At 41.9% G+C, this 18,861-nt stretch overlaps 1 protein-coding gene across 2 annotated transcripts in view; it reads left to right on the top strand.

Moving 5' to 3' along the window:
* The window catches only part of LOC126183429 (eukaryotic translation initiation factor 2D), a 184,418-nt gene that overhangs the window by 104,888 nt on the left and 60,669 nt on the right, over positions 1–18,861 (top strand). For both annotated transcript variants that reach the window (XM_049925403.1, XM_049925404.1), the window contains exon 3: positions 7,339–7,428. In XM_049925403.1, the coding sequence (XP_049781360.1) occupies positions 7,339–7,428 (90 nt within the window). The remainder of the gene's footprint in view (positions 1–7,338; positions 7,429–18,861) is intronic.

Consider the following 18,861-nt stretch of genomic DNA (forward strand, 5'->3'; position numbering starts at 1 on the left):
TGTTCAAGAGCTGTAAATGTCTCTTCGATTGCTTTTTGGGTTCTTGCTATTATATCTATGTCATCTGCGTAGGCCAGTATCTGCACCAATTTATAGAAGATCGTTCCTCTGTTCAGAAGGTTTGTCTTTCTTATCACCTTCTCCAGGGCGGCATTAAAGAGAAGGCATGCCAATGCATCCCCTTGTCACACTCCATTTTTAATACGCAATGTGTTGGACATCATTCCTCCTATTCTTACACTACATTGTGTTTCGCTCATTGTCATTCTCACCAGCCTTACCAACTTTCTAGATATACCCAGTTCATCTAGAGCTTGATATAACTGCTCTCTATTTATGCTATCATAAGCTGCTTTGAAAACTATAAAGAGGTGATGCGTGCCGACTCTGTATTCGTTTGTTTTTTCCAGGATTTGTCTTAAGGTGACTATTTGATCTATGGTTGACTTCCCAGGAAGGAATCTGCATTGGTACGGCCCCGTCTCCCCCTGTATGATTGGGAGTATTCTGTCGAATAGTATATTAGAGAGTATTTTATATCCCAAATTAAGTAGTGTGATCCCTCTGTAATTGCCACACTGGTATAGTTATTCTAGGGTTGAGGAGACTATCAAAATACCTGCGCCATCTTTCGCATATTCCCTTCCCTTCACTTATTATATTCCCTGTCTCATCTTTTATTAAGCTTGTTTTGCTACCAGAAGGCTTCCGTGCAGCATTCACCTCTCTATAGAATTTTCTTATTTCATTTTAACTTCTCATGAGCTCCATTTCTTTGACACTTGCTTTCATCCATTATCTCTTTTTTTTCTTTGGTGAGTCCTCTTTTCAATCCTCCTTTTTTCTTTGCATTCTTCTACTATCCTCCTCATACAGTGTGATCGCAGTGTCCTTCTATATGCTTTGTTCTTTTCTTCAGTCCCTATTTCGCATTCAGTATCAAACCATGATGTTCTTACTTGTCTTGTCCCAATTCCAAGTATCTCTCTTGCCGATGTCTCCTCCGTTGTTTTTATCGTTTCCCACTGATGTTCAATATTGTTATATTCTCCAGCGTTTTCCAGAATCCGAGTTATCTTCTCTTGATTCTGCTCTCTTACTTCCACTGATTCTAAAGTTGTTATATTATATTTCTGTGCCCCGGGTCAGTCTCCTTTCGCTGCGTTAGATATCCTTGCCTTTCACCCATGCCCATACCATAAAATGATCTGTATCTATGTTTGGGCCTCTGAGACTCCTCACATCCAATAGGTCCGATTTGTGTCTCACACCTATCAACATATGGTCGATCTGGTTTACTGTTTCCATCCGGTGAGTTCCATGTTCCCTTATGAATTTCTTTATGTGGGAACAGTGTTGATCCTATTACCATACTTCTAGATGCTGCGAACAGTATAAGCCTTATTCCGTTATCATTACTTGTTGCATGTTTGCTGTGGGGGCCAATTATCGGTCTATAAATCTGTTCTTTCCCCACCTGAGCATTTAGGTCTCCAGCTATTATTTTAATATCATGCCCTGGGCACTCATCATGTACTCTTTCCAAAGATTCATTGAATACTTCTTTCTCTTCTTCTTCGGATTCTTCTGTTAGTGCATGGGCAGTAATTATGGAATAGTTGAAGAATTTCCCCTTTATCCTGAGTGTTGACAATCTTGGACTAATGGGTGTAAACCCTATTACCAAATGCTTTAATTGATGACGTACAACAAATCCTGTCCCCAGCTGGTGATTACTTTCACTGCAGCTATAGAATATATTTGCCTCTTTCTTTTCTAAAACTCCACTCCCTGTCCATCTAATTTCTTGTAGTGCTATTATACTTTGCTTCAAACTCATTATTTGATCCATCATTACTTTCAGTACTCCTAGTTGATATAGGGATCTCACATTCCAAGTACCAATATATAGATCTGATCTACACCTTATATTTCTCTTCTTCCTAATTTTCCCTCCTTCATTTACTTGTATTCCATCCTCTTTGTCCTTTTCCATGCCAGGTCTATCTTCCTTCATCCGACCGACTTTACTTTGTAGGAGTTTCGCAACAGTTGTTTTTTACGGAGCGGGCTGTCAATCCTGTGTCCAACCCCTACCAGGGGACGGGTGATTTTTAATCAAGGTTTTCTTCCCTTAATCTTTGGAGACCCAACTCCCAACTGCAACGCAGCAGTTATTCTTTTGCTAGTTTTGGTCCGCCCCGGGTATTTTTTTTCCCCAGTGTCCACCATATCTGGTGAACATTCCCCAATCCCCCACCTTGGGAGGCGCCCAATGGGAGACTAGCAACTCCACACGGGAGCAAATTATCACCATTGGAACATAATGAGAGCAGCTGTAACTTTGTTGGCTAGTTGTTCTCCATGTGGAATCATTGCAAGAGCCCCTTACCCTACAGAAAATACGTTAAGGCCCAATATAGTACTGTATGCAATCTTATGTTTAAAGCAGAAAGTGAAGAAGAGTTGAAGATCCTCTTACTGAAGGCGAAAGAGGAAAGTGCAAAGGTTGGTCTAATGCTGAATGTCAATAAAATGAAAATTATGGCAACCCACCTGCCACTTTATGGTATATAGGAGGACAAACAATAGAGGTAGTTTCTTTGTTCAGTTATCTCGACTCCTAGATTTCTGATGATGGTGACTACAGCCATGAAATGAAATGAAGAGACACTTGTTACTTGGCAGAAAGGCAATGTCCAACTTGGACAATGTTTTAAGAGGAGAGAAGTAATTGTAACAACATAGGTTCATATAGTAAGGGCTATGGTCTTTCCAGTTGTGATGTAAGGATGTGAGACCTGGGCCATAAGAAAGGCTGAAGAGTGTAGAATAGATACCTTTGAATTGTGATCTTGGAGGAAACTCCTTAGGGCTCTGTGGACCACAAAGGCAACAAACAGCTCATTATTACAACAAATAAAACCAAATTGCTCCTTGGAAAGTCTGATACTGAAACGATGACTGACCTGCTACGGGCACATTATGAGAAGATGTAATTGACTGGAAAAGACTACAATGCAGAGGAAGATTGAAGGCACAAGGAGAAGAGGGTCGCAAAGGGTGAGATGAATCAACACCCTGGAAATTCTGTGGAAGAGAGTGCAGGACAGAAGAAATTGTCATGCATGATGTCACAGAGAGTCAGAAACACACACACACACACACACACACACACACACACACACACACACACACACACACACACACACAGTTTTATATATATATATATATATATATAAAAACAAAGATGATGTGACTTACCAAATGAAAGTGCTGGCAGGTCGACAGACACACAAACAAACACAAACATACACACTAAATCCAAGCTTTCGCAACCAACGGTTGCCTCGTCAGGAAAGAGGGAAGGAGAAGGAAAGACAAAAGGATATGAGTTTTAAGGGAGAGGGTAAGGAGTCATTCCAATCCCGGGAGCGGAAAGACTTACCTTGGGGGAAAAAAGGACAGGTATACACTCGCACACACACACATATCCATCCACACATACACAGACACAAGCAGACATTTGGCCTTTACAAATGTCTGCTTGTGTCTTTGTATGTGTGGATGGATATGTGTGTGTGTGCGAGTGTATACCTGTCCTTTTTTCCCCCAAGGTAAGTCTTTCCGCTCCCGGGATTGGAATGACTCCTTACCCTCTCCCTTAAAACTCATATCCTTTTGTCTTTCCTTCTCCTTCCCTCTTTCCTGACGAGGCAACCGTTGGTTGCGAAAGCTTGGATTTAGTGTGTATGTTTGTGTTTGTTTGTGTGTCTGTCGACCTGCCAGCACTTTCATTTGGTAAGTCACATCATCTTTGTTTTTAAATATATTTTTCCTTCATGGAATGTTTCCTTCTATTATAACTATATATATATATATATATATATACACACACTTGGGTGGATCATAAAATTGTGTTTTGTGGTACTGTCATTACTAGTCATACTAAAAAGCAAAAGCTAAACTGATGCTTCATGAAGGTTGTAGAACTGGACACTATGTAGTTGATTTCACTATATATTTTGACCCAAGGGGCTCACAGATATTTTGTGGGTGCGTGACTGACGAACATAGTGCCACAAGCTCTTGTTTAAGAAAATAGAGGAAAACTCATCTGATTAGGAAACGCCAACAATCTTCCATAGAGATTATGAGGTTATTCACATAGAGGTACTAGTAAAACAGCCATGTACTCCTCCTGCTCCTCCTCTTCCTCCTCCCACCACAGTCTCCACCTCCATCCTCTATCCCACTCTTGGAAAGATTGCACCAATACTTCATGGTAATTTCAGTGGTAACAGGACACTCAGAGATAAACTAAAAACTCTAGTAAATAAACTTTTGCTACTTGAGCTACTGTAGATGGAATATATTTACAGTGTTGGTACACAACTTCATAGGAATGATGTTCAGACTATGTGCTGCACAATTTGCATTATTAGTAGTGTTACTGTCATGTCTTTCCATTAAGTGCTGGTACTGGCATGATGATGTACATTGAAACACAAGTATCAGTGTGCATTACAGTTGTAGACAGTCAACATGGGTCTGGAGAAGTTGAGCGGGGCTTTACTCGTAAAGCTGTTTTATCAAAACAGCAGCAACAGTGCTGCTGCTCTTTGCGAGTATCAATGCAGTAAAAGTATACAGAGAGGTTCTCCTTCAGCACCATGGTTGAAGGACATGATTCGGATGTTCAGATTAACTGACAATTTGGGAATTGCTTCTGAGAGAGGACAACAGCCAATTGTGCCAAACGTTGTTGAAGAAGTTACTGTTTCTATGGCTGAGAATGCTGGATGCAAAGTGTAATCTTGAAGCAGTGCACAAGCTGTGTCACGCTGAGCAGACATTTGTGACCTGGGACATAAATACGGTATGCAATTAGAAAATATTACCCTCTTGTGGGGAAATTAAAATTTGTTTCTTTCAATGGTTAATTTGTTATTTCTCTATCTCAACACTGTGTATCTATACAAGACACACTTTCAAGCTCACTGATACCTCTTTGTTGAGTGTATTCAAGTCTCAATGAAAGGGCAAGCTCAGGGGTGAAATTGTGTAGATTGAAGTTGCTATATTTGTCAGTAACTGACTAGCTCTCACTAGTAACTCTTAGCCATTTTTAGTATGGGCTTGGAAGTTACGTCCCTACCCTGCTATCTTACTCAATGGGCAGCAGAAAGTTCATTATCATCCAGCATGTGAGTGGTGAGGTGACTAGCGGAACAAATGGCAGCTCCGAATGGTCAGTGATGACAAAGTTGACGAAGTGAATGGCTGGCTAGTAATAGTCCAAAAAACACTAATTTCGCTATAAGCTTACAAGGTTAGTCCATAATATGATATGGCTCAGTCTTCAGGTGATTTCAGGCTACTGACAGAATTTGAATGCGCACACACATTTTAGCTAAAAACTTTGACACAGTGTGTGCCTAGTGTATTGTAGGCTTACACTGTCTGTGTAACCATGAGGAATTGTGGCTGCTTGCTACCCACTGTCTCTGACTCCATATTAATACTGCGGCTTGGCAGGACTCTGAATCTCTGTCAAATACTGGTCTTCGTACACAAGCACAATCTTGTGTGTGTCTTCTTCAGTACAGAAAAAGCTTACAATAGCACTTGGAAGTACTTTATTATTGAGTAGCTTCATTTATGGAGAATGTGATGACACCTTCCCCTTTTCATATTATCCTTCCTGAATGGACACTAGTTCCATTGTAGAGTCAGAGACATACAATCAAATTGCTTCCTTCAAGAGAACTGTGTATCACAAGTAAGTGTGCTCGGTGTCACTCTTTTTGCCACTGCCATCAAAAGCATTATATCCACAGCAAGGATTAATTTCGTGTGCTCCATACTCGTGTGAAATTTCTCTGAATTTTGTGTCCTCATCCAATTTCAGCTTGAGTTTTTCTACTTCAGCTAATCATTCACAGATTGAAACTAGTATGTTTAGAAGGTGTGTTTTTAACTATGGACCATTTTTTAAATAAAGCTGTTGCAGCACTGTGATTGGCAATCTACATGTGTGTGCTGAGTACTTGCATCTATTGGCTACCCACAGATACTGTAATGGAAGCTTTCATATGTGTTTGGTCATTTTTGCTTATTTAAAATGCTTCCTTTACCTGAAAAATCTCTCAGAGTTTGAAATATACACAATTTGTTTTCTGTGTTCAAGAGACATGAAAATGATCATAATTCATCTCGGGTTAGTTAAGTTCTCAATATTTGCTATCACAGATATCTTATGATCAAAGAACTAACAAATATACTGAGATACCTGAATCAACCTAAAGTGTACAGCGATACAAAAATAAAATAAATATTAACATTGAAGTTGCGCAATGGTAAGACACTGCGTGGACTCTCATTTGGGAGGATAGAAGTTGAAATCCCCATCTGGCCATCAGTATTTAGATTTTCCATTGTTTCCTTAAATTAGTTAAAGTGAGTGCCTGGATAGCTCCTCTGCAAAGGACATGGTCAATTTTCTTCGTCATCCTTCCTATAATCTGAACTTGTGCTCTGTCTCTTCTGATCTCTCAGCAATGTGACGTTAGTCTCTTATCATCCTTCATTTCAAATACAATATGAATTCATTGCACAGGTTTCAACCGTGTCTTCAGAACTGATAATTTTAGTGTGGTGTTGTTCTTCTTCTTTTCTATTTTTTTTTTTTTTCACATTACATTTTACTATCTCCAGTTATATTTTTGGCATGTTACACATCTTTCAACATTATTTCATGTAACACCTGTAGAATGAATATTAGCATACCAGTTTTCTGGAACTTTCTTGTGTTGTTTTGTTTTCTCATGTCTCCAGTATCCTCACTGTGTGTGTGTGTGTGTGTGTGTGTGTGTGTGTGTGTGTGTGTGTGTAAATTTTTGCCTAGACATGATGCCTACCTTACACAACTTAGAGAGATGATAAACATGTAAGATGTTAATTAAATCTCTATTTACTGTTTCTAATTTTTTGTAAAACATCATTAGAGAGAAGTTAAGAAATTAGGATAGTGGTTCTGCCAGAAGTTAAGCTATGAGGATAGGTCATGAGTCATTCGTGAATAACTGAGTGGGCAAGAGCATTCCATATGAAAGACAAGGTCCCCAATTTGTGTCCTTGTTCTGCACACATCTTTAATCTTCTGGGAAGTTTTGGTAGAAAGTCTAAATGAAAAGTATTGTGCTAAAAACTAACAAATGAATACCTTTAGATTGTAAGAACAAAATTGAACAGTGCTGTACTATTAATGTACATGTTAATGTATGCTGTATCGTCACTTTGATGATAAGACGTTAAGACAGCTATATCCATTTCCAGGAAAGGCACAAGTTTACCTGTCAGCCTTCTGAGAAAACACATAACTGATTATGTTAAGGAGGAAAACTTGCAGAGTACCTCAGATCGAAGGTAATATTTTCATTGTTGATTGTTCTACAGCATAGATTTTGCTTTATTGCCTGCATGATACTTATTGTTATAAACATGCATTAAATGGCATAACTAACACTTCCATGACAGATGGAAAGGTGAGCCGTGTTTGCTCATCTGCTTGAATGAAGTGGAGAGTTTCCATTCAGCAGGTAGTCATCTAAATCTCCAGCTCAGTGGAAATAAGTAAATACTGGTGTTCAATACTTGGCAGAAGCAGCTGTTCACAGTTCATTACATATAACTGTGATTCAAAATAAATTGTTTTTAGTGATTGCATTGCTGTGTGTTGTCAGTAGTAAACAGAAATATTCAACAGATGTGCAGATTCTTGAAGCTTTTAATGGAATCACAGGTATGAAAAGTTCTGCAACAATATTGCTTTTCTATTTGTTAGTAATTTGATAATTTCTGTCATAGTAATGAAAATATTTGATTTTATTCAAGTTATGTTAGCTAATTCTTACATTGCCTCTTTGTAGAATCTCGTAATAATAAATGAAAACCGCAATACTGTGTATTTCTACAGGATTATTTGTTTAGTTAACCGATTTTCAGCTTACAAGGCAATCATCAGACTTCGACTGACTACACACACAAAATAAATGTCATCTTCGACAGTGCAGTAGTAATGAAATTAATAGGCAAAAAGTTGGAAACTAAATAAATATAAAGGGTGCAAACCAGGAAAAACATTAACACCAGGACAAAAAACTGTGCCTATGTAACATGTAAAATAAATTAAACAATCCCAGTAAAATAAATTATTACTTGCCAAGATTACTAAAGAATAGCTTGTGAACAGTTATTACACAACACAAGTGATACAGAAACAGAGTAAAAATAGAATTGACTTTTGTAACAACAGAACATTAGAGTACCTGGGAAAACTGATGATTTAGCAACAGAATATTAGAGTACATAAGCAATCGAAATAAAAATGAAATCAAAACAGTAATTGGAGGAATAGAAAGGAACAGTCAGTGTGGGGATTAATGGAAAACTGAGAGGATTAAGTGAATTTTAGAAGGGTAGAAGTATTGAGTTGTTTTTGGCCATTTTATATTAAATCACAACTGTGGGCCAGATGTTTATTGATTTACAGGACTTACAACAGACTGAGTTTTTGGCATTTGTTTGTTAAGCAAAGGACATGGGGCAGTGGCTGGTAGCTGTGGCCCTTGCTCAGTACATGCTCAGCAAGTGTGGAGTTATAATTCTGCATCCTCCAGCTGTGTTCGTGTTCAGCTAGCCTAGTTCCTATGTCTATGCCTGATTGACCGATATAAAACCACAGTCAGTACAAGAATATTCTGTATAACCCACTGTTGGTTAGTAATTATGTGTTATCTTTGCCATTGAAAATACGCTGGACTGTGCTGTTCTTCACATAGTAGGAAGTCCTATAGCTGTAGCTTTTACTACACTCTGTGATACTGGTCCTATGTATGGTGTTGTACACCACTTCCTGCAGACAGTGGAACGAGCAGCAGAGGTAGTTTAGAGGAATGGATATAATTTTCAATTTTTGTTTCATATTGCAAGCTGTAGTCAATCAGGATAGGATTATAGCCACTGGTTGACGCAATAAAATTTATTATGTCTAACTCTGCTCTGAAGTCTTCTTGGGACATGGGAACTGATATGAAATGTTGCCCCACTGAGTGAAAAGTTAGATGTTTGTGTTACTGGGTGTTGTGAGTAAGAAGGTATTACTCTGCCTGTAGCTGTAGTTTTACAATAAGTTTTGAAACAGTGTGTTTGTGTACTGATGTCGATGGTTATGTCTAGGAAGTTCATGACTTTGTTGCCAGTTTCCACTGTGAACTTAAAAATTTTATGTTGACTGTATAAGCTTTGGAAAAAAATGATGTTGACCCATCTTGCAGTCCTGTCCACATAAACAGTACGTCATCTTCATACCTGAAACACTATGTAAAATTTACACTCAAATGTTCTTTATTCAAAAAATGTTGTTCGATACGGTCCATGAGTATTTCAACTGAAAGTGAATTAAGAGGGGACTCCAAAGCTAAGCCATCTAAGTGTTTGTCAGAGTCCTTGGAGCCTCCAGGGGACTCACTGCTCATTAACAGGTTCATGCTTGGCTATCATGGGGCCCCAGCCTTTGTAGCATCTTTTCCCTTCTGTGCTGCATGTCTTTCACTTCAGGAATATGTGTGGGATGTTGTTGGAAGTGTGTTATGCAGATCCAGTTGCCAATATCAGAACAGTCTCTCCACTGTCTTTCATTCCTTCTTTCTGTTTTCGTTCCCCTTCTCCTATCCTTCCTCCACTTCGGTATTTGAGGTTTCTCTTTTTCTTCTTCCTCCCTGTGCATTCCTGAAGGCCAGCCCACACTTCTGACACCTAACAGATGTCTGGGTAACGCATAATTCCCAGCCGCAGGTTGACAGGTAAAGGCCAGATCTAGGGAGGGGAGACATCTGTAGTTGCTACCTTCCTAAATTGTTGATTGGTCCCTCTGTCAGGTGTTTGGGAGTTGTGAACTGAGGTGTGAACAATCGCCTTAGACAGGTGTGCCCCCTTTGGTGGGGGGGGGGGGGGGCCCAGTTGGAAGGAGCGCACCATTGTAAACGCTGGCAATCGGGGGGGGGGGGGGGGGGGGGGGGATTTTCTTGCAATGAGCCAAACAGCTTCTTCTCATTCTACATCTACTAAATGTTCCTTCTGGTTTCGTGTATTGAGGACAGCCAGTCCTCTGCTATGGTAAATCTGTTCATTATTCAGAAAGGAGTTGATTCAGTTGCTGGCCGTGTGAAATCCTGCTTTTTATTTATGAAATGGCATTTTGCTTTTGAAGACGTGTGATTCTCAAGCACAACAACTGCATGCCGCTTCGCTCCTCCTATGCTATGTGCTATTCATGTCGAGGCCCATCAAATACTGAATCCTTCCCCCACAAGCGTGTTTTTTTTTTCTTTTTTTTTCTTTTTTTTTTTTTTTTTTTTCACACTTTTGGTAGAGTAGTTCTACCGTCAAATGGTTTGGTCACAGTTGGGTTGTTTGGGGGAAGAGACCAAACAGCCAGGTCATCGGTCTCATCGGATTAGGGAAGGATGGGGAAGGAAGTTGGCCATGCCCTTTCAAAGGAACCATCCCTGCATTTGCGTGGAGCGATTTAGGGAAATCACGGGAAACCTAAATCGGGATGGCAGGACGCGGGATTGAACTGTCGTCCTTCTGAATGCGAGTCCAGTGTGCTAACCACTGGGCCACCTCGCTCAGTCCCGTCAAAGAGCGAAGCAGGCTATGAAGTTATCACAGTCTGACCATACATTCTGAACCTGATGCACTGCTGCAAGTGTCATCATTACAACCACACTCGAGAGTCCTGTTGACACCCAGCCAGATGTGTAACCTGTGGTAGGGATGCTCACGAGGGCGACTGTCTGCCTCCTCCTCCCCACTGTATCAGCTAAAATGGCGACAATGCTGCCCCCTCCCATGAGTGTCCCATGTATCTTGGTGAGCAGGCTGTCCAGGAGATCAGGGTGAAGGAGAAAGTGCCTTACCTGGTCGCTCACACAGTGTTCGCTAGTTGGAAACCCTATGTTCTACCATTTAGCATGTACATTACTGTTCTTGCTACAACTTGCTTCACGAAGTACATGGCTATGCAGACGTGAGACCTCAAATTTAGCACCGCGGTTGTGAAATTGCCCAGAGTATGGTAGCGACCCCATCTCCTCCTCCAGCTGTGCAACAAGCCACAAAACTTTCACCTCACCAGGCGAAGTCACCTGATACACAACCAGCAGGCCAGGAAGAACAGAAGGAATACTCTCGCAAAGACTTCCTACGTCCCTCCAGCCAGCAAACATCTGATTCTTCCTCTGCCAACCACAAAGGCTCCAAGAAGTCAAACAAAGGGAATGGTCTTCTTCTTTGCTGACCTCGCTGACGGTGTTGCCACGTGATACCTTAGCCTGGCTAACCTCCATGTTGCTGGTGTGCACCGTCAACCATTTTTCCGCCCTGGACTCCACAGACTGACATTAGGAGAATGCTGACTCCTCTGTAGATCTTGTGGAGCAGGATCCTCCTGCCTCCGTGCCCTGTAGCAGCAAGTCTTCAAAGCCTGGTACTCGGCAGCCCCTGAGGTGACACCCTCCGTTTTTTCCTCACCATGACTCACCTCCAATAGAACGTTTGTGGTCTTCGATCCAAAAAAAGAGGACTGACGGCTGCTCTTAGAATCGCAGCATCCGCTTGTACCCTGCCTCAAGGAAACAAATTTGCATTCTCACGACCACTTTGAGCTCTCACATTTCTTCCTAGTCCACTTTGACCTGCCCCTCCCCCTTCTACCCTCATCCCCCCAGGACGCATTCCATCTCATGGGGGTGTCGTGCTGTTCGTCCAGGATGATGATCATAGTCAAGCCATCTCTCTGACTACCTGGCTCCAAGCTGTTGCAGTCTGCATTTTCCTTCCTCACTTGACCTTTTCCCTTTGTAGCAGTTACATCCCTCAGTCATCCGGTGTCACCAGGGCAGACTTCCTCCAGATTATTGGGCAACTCCCTTCCCTCCTTTCTGCTGCTCAGTGACTTAAATGTGCACCATCCCTTTTGGGGCTCACCCAGAACCTGCCCGAGAGGTGCCCTCTTGGCTGACCTTCTCAATCACCTTAACCTCATCTGCCTTAACACGGGAGCACCCACATTTCTTTCAGACTCCTCTCTCACCTTTTACCATTTGGATCTCTCCTTCTGTACTACCCAGTTTGCTCATCACCTCGAGTGATCTGTTCTCTCTCACACATATTTCAGTGGCACATTTCCTATGTGCCATCTGATTGCTGGCTCCTACCCTCACCTACTTGCACACCCAAATGACAGCTTTCTAAGGCTGACTGGAGCCTTTACTTCTCCCTGGTGACCTTCGACATACATAAGTTCCCCATTTGTGATGACCAGGTGGAATGTCTTACAAGTGTTATCCTTACCACTGCAGAACATTCGCTTCCTCACACATTTCTTTACCACACCCTGTCCCAGTCCCTTGGTGGACTGAGGCATGCTGCAACACTGTTCATGCGCAGAGATGTGCTCTCCGCATTTTTAACTATCGTCCTACGATGGCAAACTGCATTCATTATAAATAGTTGCGTGCGCAGTGTCATCGCATTTTTTGGGATAGCACAAAAGCTAACTGGATTTCATTTACTATTTCTTTTAACAGTTCCACTCCCTCTTCCATCGTATGGGCGAACCTCGGACAGCTCTGTGGGACCGAGGTCCATTCCTCAATTTCTGGCCTGATAGTAGCAGACGATGTCATAGTGGACCCTGTTGCTGTCTCCAACACCTTGGGCTGCCATTTTGCAGTGATTTCGAGCTCCTTCCACCATCACCCTGCCTTCCTCCATCGGAAATGAGTAGAGGCAGCTCAGGTAATACCCCCCTCTTCTCAGAATAGTGAGTGCTACAATGCCACCTTTACTATGAGGGAGCTAGATCATACTCTTACTTTATTCCGATCTTCCACCCCAGGACCAGACGCTGTTAACATACAGATGTTGCAGCACCATTCTCTTGAGGGCAAGCACTTTCTCCTTTGCACAGACAACCACATATGGGGAGAGGCCACGTTTCCCAGATGTTGATGTGAAGCCACTGCCATACCCATACCTAAGCCCAGTAAGGACAAACACCTTCCTTCTTGCTGCTGCCCCATTTTCTCACCAGCTGCATTTGCAAGGTGATGGAGTGTATTATTTATGCCTGGCTGGTATGGTGGCTCGAGTCTTGCAGTTTACTAACCACTGCACAGGGTAGATTTTGAGTGTGCCGTTCTGTAGTTGATCTTGTCACTTTGTTAAAAGGTGCTCCCCTACCGCTTTGTGCTCATTGCCCTCATCCTTTGATGGTATGCCATTTCCTAATGGAAAGCCCTTTTTTAACCACTTATGTTCTCATTTGTGTTTGCCATCTGAGCTATCAGCGATTTTAGTGAACAACACGCAGACGTTCAACCATGTTTTACTTTTTATCTGCCATAGTAAATGGTGAAGAACATTATACTTTAGTTCAGGATCTCCATTTCTGTATGGTGTATTTTATAGGCTTTTCTCCATGTCCCTGTTTTTAGCTGTCTTCTGTCAATTGGGATTAACATGTAGTTGTTTTTAATTCCTTTTTGTCTTCATGTTCTACAGTTTTGACATAGGCAAATATGACCCTAGTTATTTTTGTGCCCTAAGACAAAACTGAAGAGGAAAAAAAAGGAGTCCTTTGGAACTGGAAAAAGTTTTGTACTAACTATGTCTGAGTGGCTAGTCTCAGGTCATTCAGCACCAGGGTAGCTCAGTTGGTAGAGTACTTGCCCGCTAAAGACAAAAGGCCCCGAGTTCGAGTCTCGGTCTGGCACACAGTTTTAATCCGCCAGGAAGTTTCATATCGGCACACACTCCACTGCAGAGTGAAAATCTCATTCAGATAAATAGATATTTTATATTATTTATAAATTCCACTGAGTTTGAGATACCATGCTTTGGTTTGAATTTACGTTTACTTTTAATTCAGATGTCTAAGCGTTTTAGTAAGATGGAGCAGTGAATGATGATACAACTAGATGGATGTGTACACCTTGCTTTTGTAGTTTAGGAAGCGCATATGGTCTAGGAGGCACTGGATTCATGTTAGTTAATAGCTTTGCTTCAAAATCAGAAAATATACGTTCGCATGAATTGGTTAGACATTTAATATTGTCTTTGAGTAGTTTAGTAGGATCTCCAGGAAGGCCTTAGAAGGACGTTCGTCTCAGGAAATTGTTGACTTTTTTTCAAGTAATAATACTTGTTTAAAATTACAATAATGCTGCCTGTGTCTGATTTTATGACAATAATATCTTGCTGATGTATTTTTTTTTCTTTTTTTTTTTTTTTTTCTTTTTATGGTTGAGGGTATGAAATTAGTTAGTAGTGTGTTACTCTCAAATGCTCTTCATGCCTGTAGTGCATGACGGGCGCTGAAGACCTTGCTGTCGTGCGCCCACAAAACCCTTCTACTACTACTACTACTACTGTAGTGCATGAGCAACAAAATGTTTTGCTGTAGTGTCTTTAATTAAAGCATATTCTGTGTGTCTTTTCATTACTGTTAGTTTCTTTTCTTATGTAGGGTAGGAAGGAATGTATTTAAAGTATTTCTCAAGCACATTTTACTCATTTCTTGGTTGGGTTGGGGAGTAAAGGGACAAATCTAGGGAGTTATCAGTCCCTTATTCATTTGTCTAAAGGATTAAGTCTGGCAAATTAATTATTCATTGAGAAAACTTTTGTTTGCGATTTAGGGTTAGACGTGAACTCAAATTTAATGTTATACATTCAGAAAACATTGTAATAGCTTCAAGAAATTTAATATTAGCAAAGGCTTTCAAACTATAGGCATCATGGGAAATAAATCATGTCATAAAGTTGAGAAAACGTGAGTATGGTGGCTCTGGGGTGTACAAAATAAATTGTGATAAAGTTTATAAAGGGCAAAGTTGGTGAATATTAATGACAGGGTTTAAAGGACACCCATACAGTGGGAGGGATAATGAATTGGTGAATTGCATACATGTGCATAGGCATGTATTGTGTCAGGTAAGTGAGAGTGTGGTGTGTTGAACAAAGCACAAAAAAGAAACCCTTTAAACGTTCTAGAGAAGCTTGAAACTTTTGTACACAAAAACAAATATCCCCATGCTATTTTAGATGAAGGAAGCAAACTTAGCTAACACTTTTAAATTTCTGGTGTGATGTTTTGCAGAATGTGGCATGTTCTGTTTGCTAGCCATGCTAGACAAAGTTAGCTAGGCTGCACTACAACCTGTCAGTTAACATGTATTCTATGTTACTGGTCTCATTATAATATAGAGCTGCCTCTCCAAAATGTTAAAATTTATCATTTTGTGTTCTTTTTTTAAATCTGCTTTGCAACTTCATGTACTTTAATATATCGTTGGATGGTAGTAATGTGAAAAATGTAAGTAACATTATTTTCTCTCTCTTGGAAAGTGGGAACCAGCTGACAGAGGTACTAGGAGATATTTCATTTAAACTGAACAATCCAAAATATGTCAAAATATGTACGAGTATAAATGCATTTGTCATAAAAAATGTACAGAGGATACAAATATACATCAAAATACTGTAACAGCAGAATGTAAAAGATTCCGTTGTTTTGAAGCATCATAAACCCCAGATATTGTGTAGGCGGGACCTTCATATTGCAAAAAAAAAAAAAAAAAAGAGGTATTCAGAAAACATGACTGAGCACACACTTCTGCACTGATACAAGAGTGTTTCTTCGCTGTTTATTTCTTTATATGTTCCATACTAGCAAATGTAGCGTATTGGAATGTGGACTATGATTTTCTCTTTAGTGACTGCTTACTGGTGTGGATACACCTATCAGAAAGATCTGCCACAGAAAAGACGCTATAAGATAAGGTGTATTAAGTAAGACAAAGTGTGGATAATGGATAATGAATTGGATGTGTTTAAACATCACAGAAACATCCACGATCAGGTCTCTTATAGCCCTATGTGTTGGAAATGTGCAGCAGATCTCAACAGTTAAGAAATCTAATTCAGCTGTAAATTCAAATAGAGGTTCTGCTGTTGTATAGTTCTTGTGGCAGTGGTGTAGGCTGACAGTTGCAGGAAGCATTGGAGTGATTGCAATGTGACTAGTGTTGTGAGCTTAGAGCAGGGTTGGTACAGATGACAAATGACTTAGTGCAGTTCTTCTTCTTCTTCTTCTTCTTCTTTCTTGGCTCTACAGCTCATGATGAGCCTTGGCCTCTTCTACAATTTCCTTCCATCTCTCTGTCCTTTGCCAGTACTCTCCAGTTTCTATAGCCCATCTTCCTAAGATCTTCTATTACTCCATCTTCCCATCTGGCTCTTGGTCGACCACGTCCTTTCTGCCCTCCTGGCTTTCCTTGGTATATTCTTTTTGGTACTTCCATATCCTTCGAGCGAGCCACATGTCCCGCCCACCTCAGTCTGGATGATTTCACTATCCTTCTGATGGATTGGTCTTTGTATATGGTATACTACTCATGGTTGTATCTCCTCCTCCATCTTCCTCTTTCACAGATTGGGCCGATAATTCGTCTAAGTACCTTCCTTTCAAATGCATCCAGTGTTTCACTATCTTTGGTTGTTGATATCCAGGCTTCAGAGGCATATATAAGCACTGGTCATATAAGTGATTTATAGATAGTTAATTTAGTGGTACGAGTCAGGAGCCTTGAGGATAGAAGTCTTGTTAGGGCAAAAATAGGCTCTATTGGCTAGTATTAATCTCTGCTTGATTTCATAGAAGGTATCATTTAGATGCATGACTGTCAAGCCCAGATACTTGAAATGTTCAACTCTCTCAAACCTGCCCCCAGGGGGTCCACAACTCTTTTGTGGATACATGCGTAGCGAGCACGGGACCCCGAGCTAATATGTGGCCCTCCTTCCTTTTCCGGGCTGCATACCTTCCTTTTCCGCATCCTTCCCCATACCCCATCTTCGTCCACCGCCCCCCCCCCCCCTCCCTCCGCATCTTTCCTTCCCTTCCTCCCCCTCCGGAAGTATGTTTTGTGCCTACGTCTGGAGACGGACACTCGAAAATGTAAAACATTCTTCGCTTTCTCTGCTTGCAAGTCTTTGTCCTTCCTTTGTCCTCTTTTCCTTACCTCTTCTATTTACCCTTTTCTCCGCTGCGGCGTTTGAGACCTCTCTTCTTTCCTTTCCCTTTCTTTGTTCCTCCCTTTCTCTTTGTTCCTCCCTGTGTGTGTCTGAAGGCTGACCCACGCATTCCGATGCTTAGCCGGTGACGGGGTAACGTGTAATTCCCCGCCCCGGGTAGACAGGTAGGACATGTACGTACCCCCTGGTAACGGCCAGACCCAGGGAGGGGTGATTGCCGAAGCCAATGCCGTCCGAAAGTGCCGATTGGTCCCTCCGTCCGTTTCTCGGGAGGTGTGACCTGAGGTGTGAACAGTCACCTAAGGCGGGAGTCCCTCTGAGAGGGCCCCCACAAGGAAGGAGTGCGCCATCGGAGACATGGGCAATCATGGGGGATACTTCCGCAATGGCTTCCTCATCATCTACTATGTCTGCTCACAAGCGTAAGTTCAATGAGTCTCAGCCCCGGACAGTTCTTCCATCGTTGCCACAGTTCCTTGTTTCTCGATCTGACGAAGGTCAAGACTTCTCCATGGTCAACCCTTTAATTATTCAGAAGGGTGTTGACACAATTGCAGGTCCTGTAAAGTCTTGTTCCCGATTACGAAATGGCACCTTGTTGTTAGAAACAGTCGGTGCCCTCCAGGCACAAAAATTGCTGCGTACTTCACTGCTACACACCTTCCCTGTCCGGGTGGAAGTGCACAGCACTTCAAATTCCTCATGTGGGGTCGTTTATACACGATCCCTCGACGTATTGTCCGATGAGGAAATTCAACACTACCTGTCTGACCAGGGCGTAACGGCTGTTCATAGTGACATGAAAAGGGTTGACACAAACATCGTTCCAACCCGTACTGTCTTCTTGACATTTGACAGAGTTCACCTCCCATCGAACATAAAAGCGGGCTATGAGATAATTTCCGTTCGCCCTTCATCCCAAACTCTATGTGTTGCTATTAGTGTCAGCGGTTTAATCATACCAGCCAGTCCTGCTGCAATCCGGCCAAATGTGTTATGTGTGGCAAGGATGCCCATGAGGGTTCTTGTCCACCTCCATCCCCTCGTTGTATCAACTGTATGGGTAATCACGCTGCTTCCTCTAGAGATTGCCCCATTTTTAAAGACGAAAAGCTCATTCAGGAAATCAGAGTGAAGGAAAAGGTGTCGACCTTTGCTGCTCGAAAATTATTCGCCAGTCGAAAGCCCACTGTGCCTCAGATAGGTAAATACAGCACTGTCCTTGCCTCTCCTCGGCCAACAAAGGAGGCAGCCACGCAGACTTGTGATCTCACCTTTAGTGCCACGGTCGTCAGATCAGCCAGCAAAAAGATCGCCCGTTCAACCTCCCCACTCTCGCCTGCTCACTCTATGGCTCACCCTTCATCGGGTTCTGGTAAATCTCGAGCCCAAAAGTGAAGACACCCGGACTTCCGAAAAAGAGCCTCCTCGTGAAGATTTTTTACATACCCCAACTTCACAACCATCGGTTCCTCCTTCATCTAAACATCCTGTTTCCGAGAAGGCTAATAAGAAACCCAGTTCCTCTCCTTCTCCGCCACGGCATGTCTCATCTACAGCACCACCTGGCGGTAGCCGCCCTCAGCCGTCTTCTGTGTCGCCGAGGCGCACTGTTGGCGGCCGATCGCTGGTGGCAGGAGCTGCTCCCGAACAACCTATGGATCAGGATCTTCTTCCTTCAGCTGAATGCCGTTC

Source organism: Schistocerca cancellata, chromosome 4 (assembly GCF_023864275.1).
Source record: "Schistocerca cancellata isolate TAMUIC-IGC-003103 chromosome 4, iqSchCanc2.1, whole genome shotgun sequence".
NCBI classification, from domain to species: domain Eukaryota; kingdom Metazoa; phylum Arthropoda; class Insecta; order Orthoptera; family Acrididae; genus Schistocerca; species Schistocerca cancellata.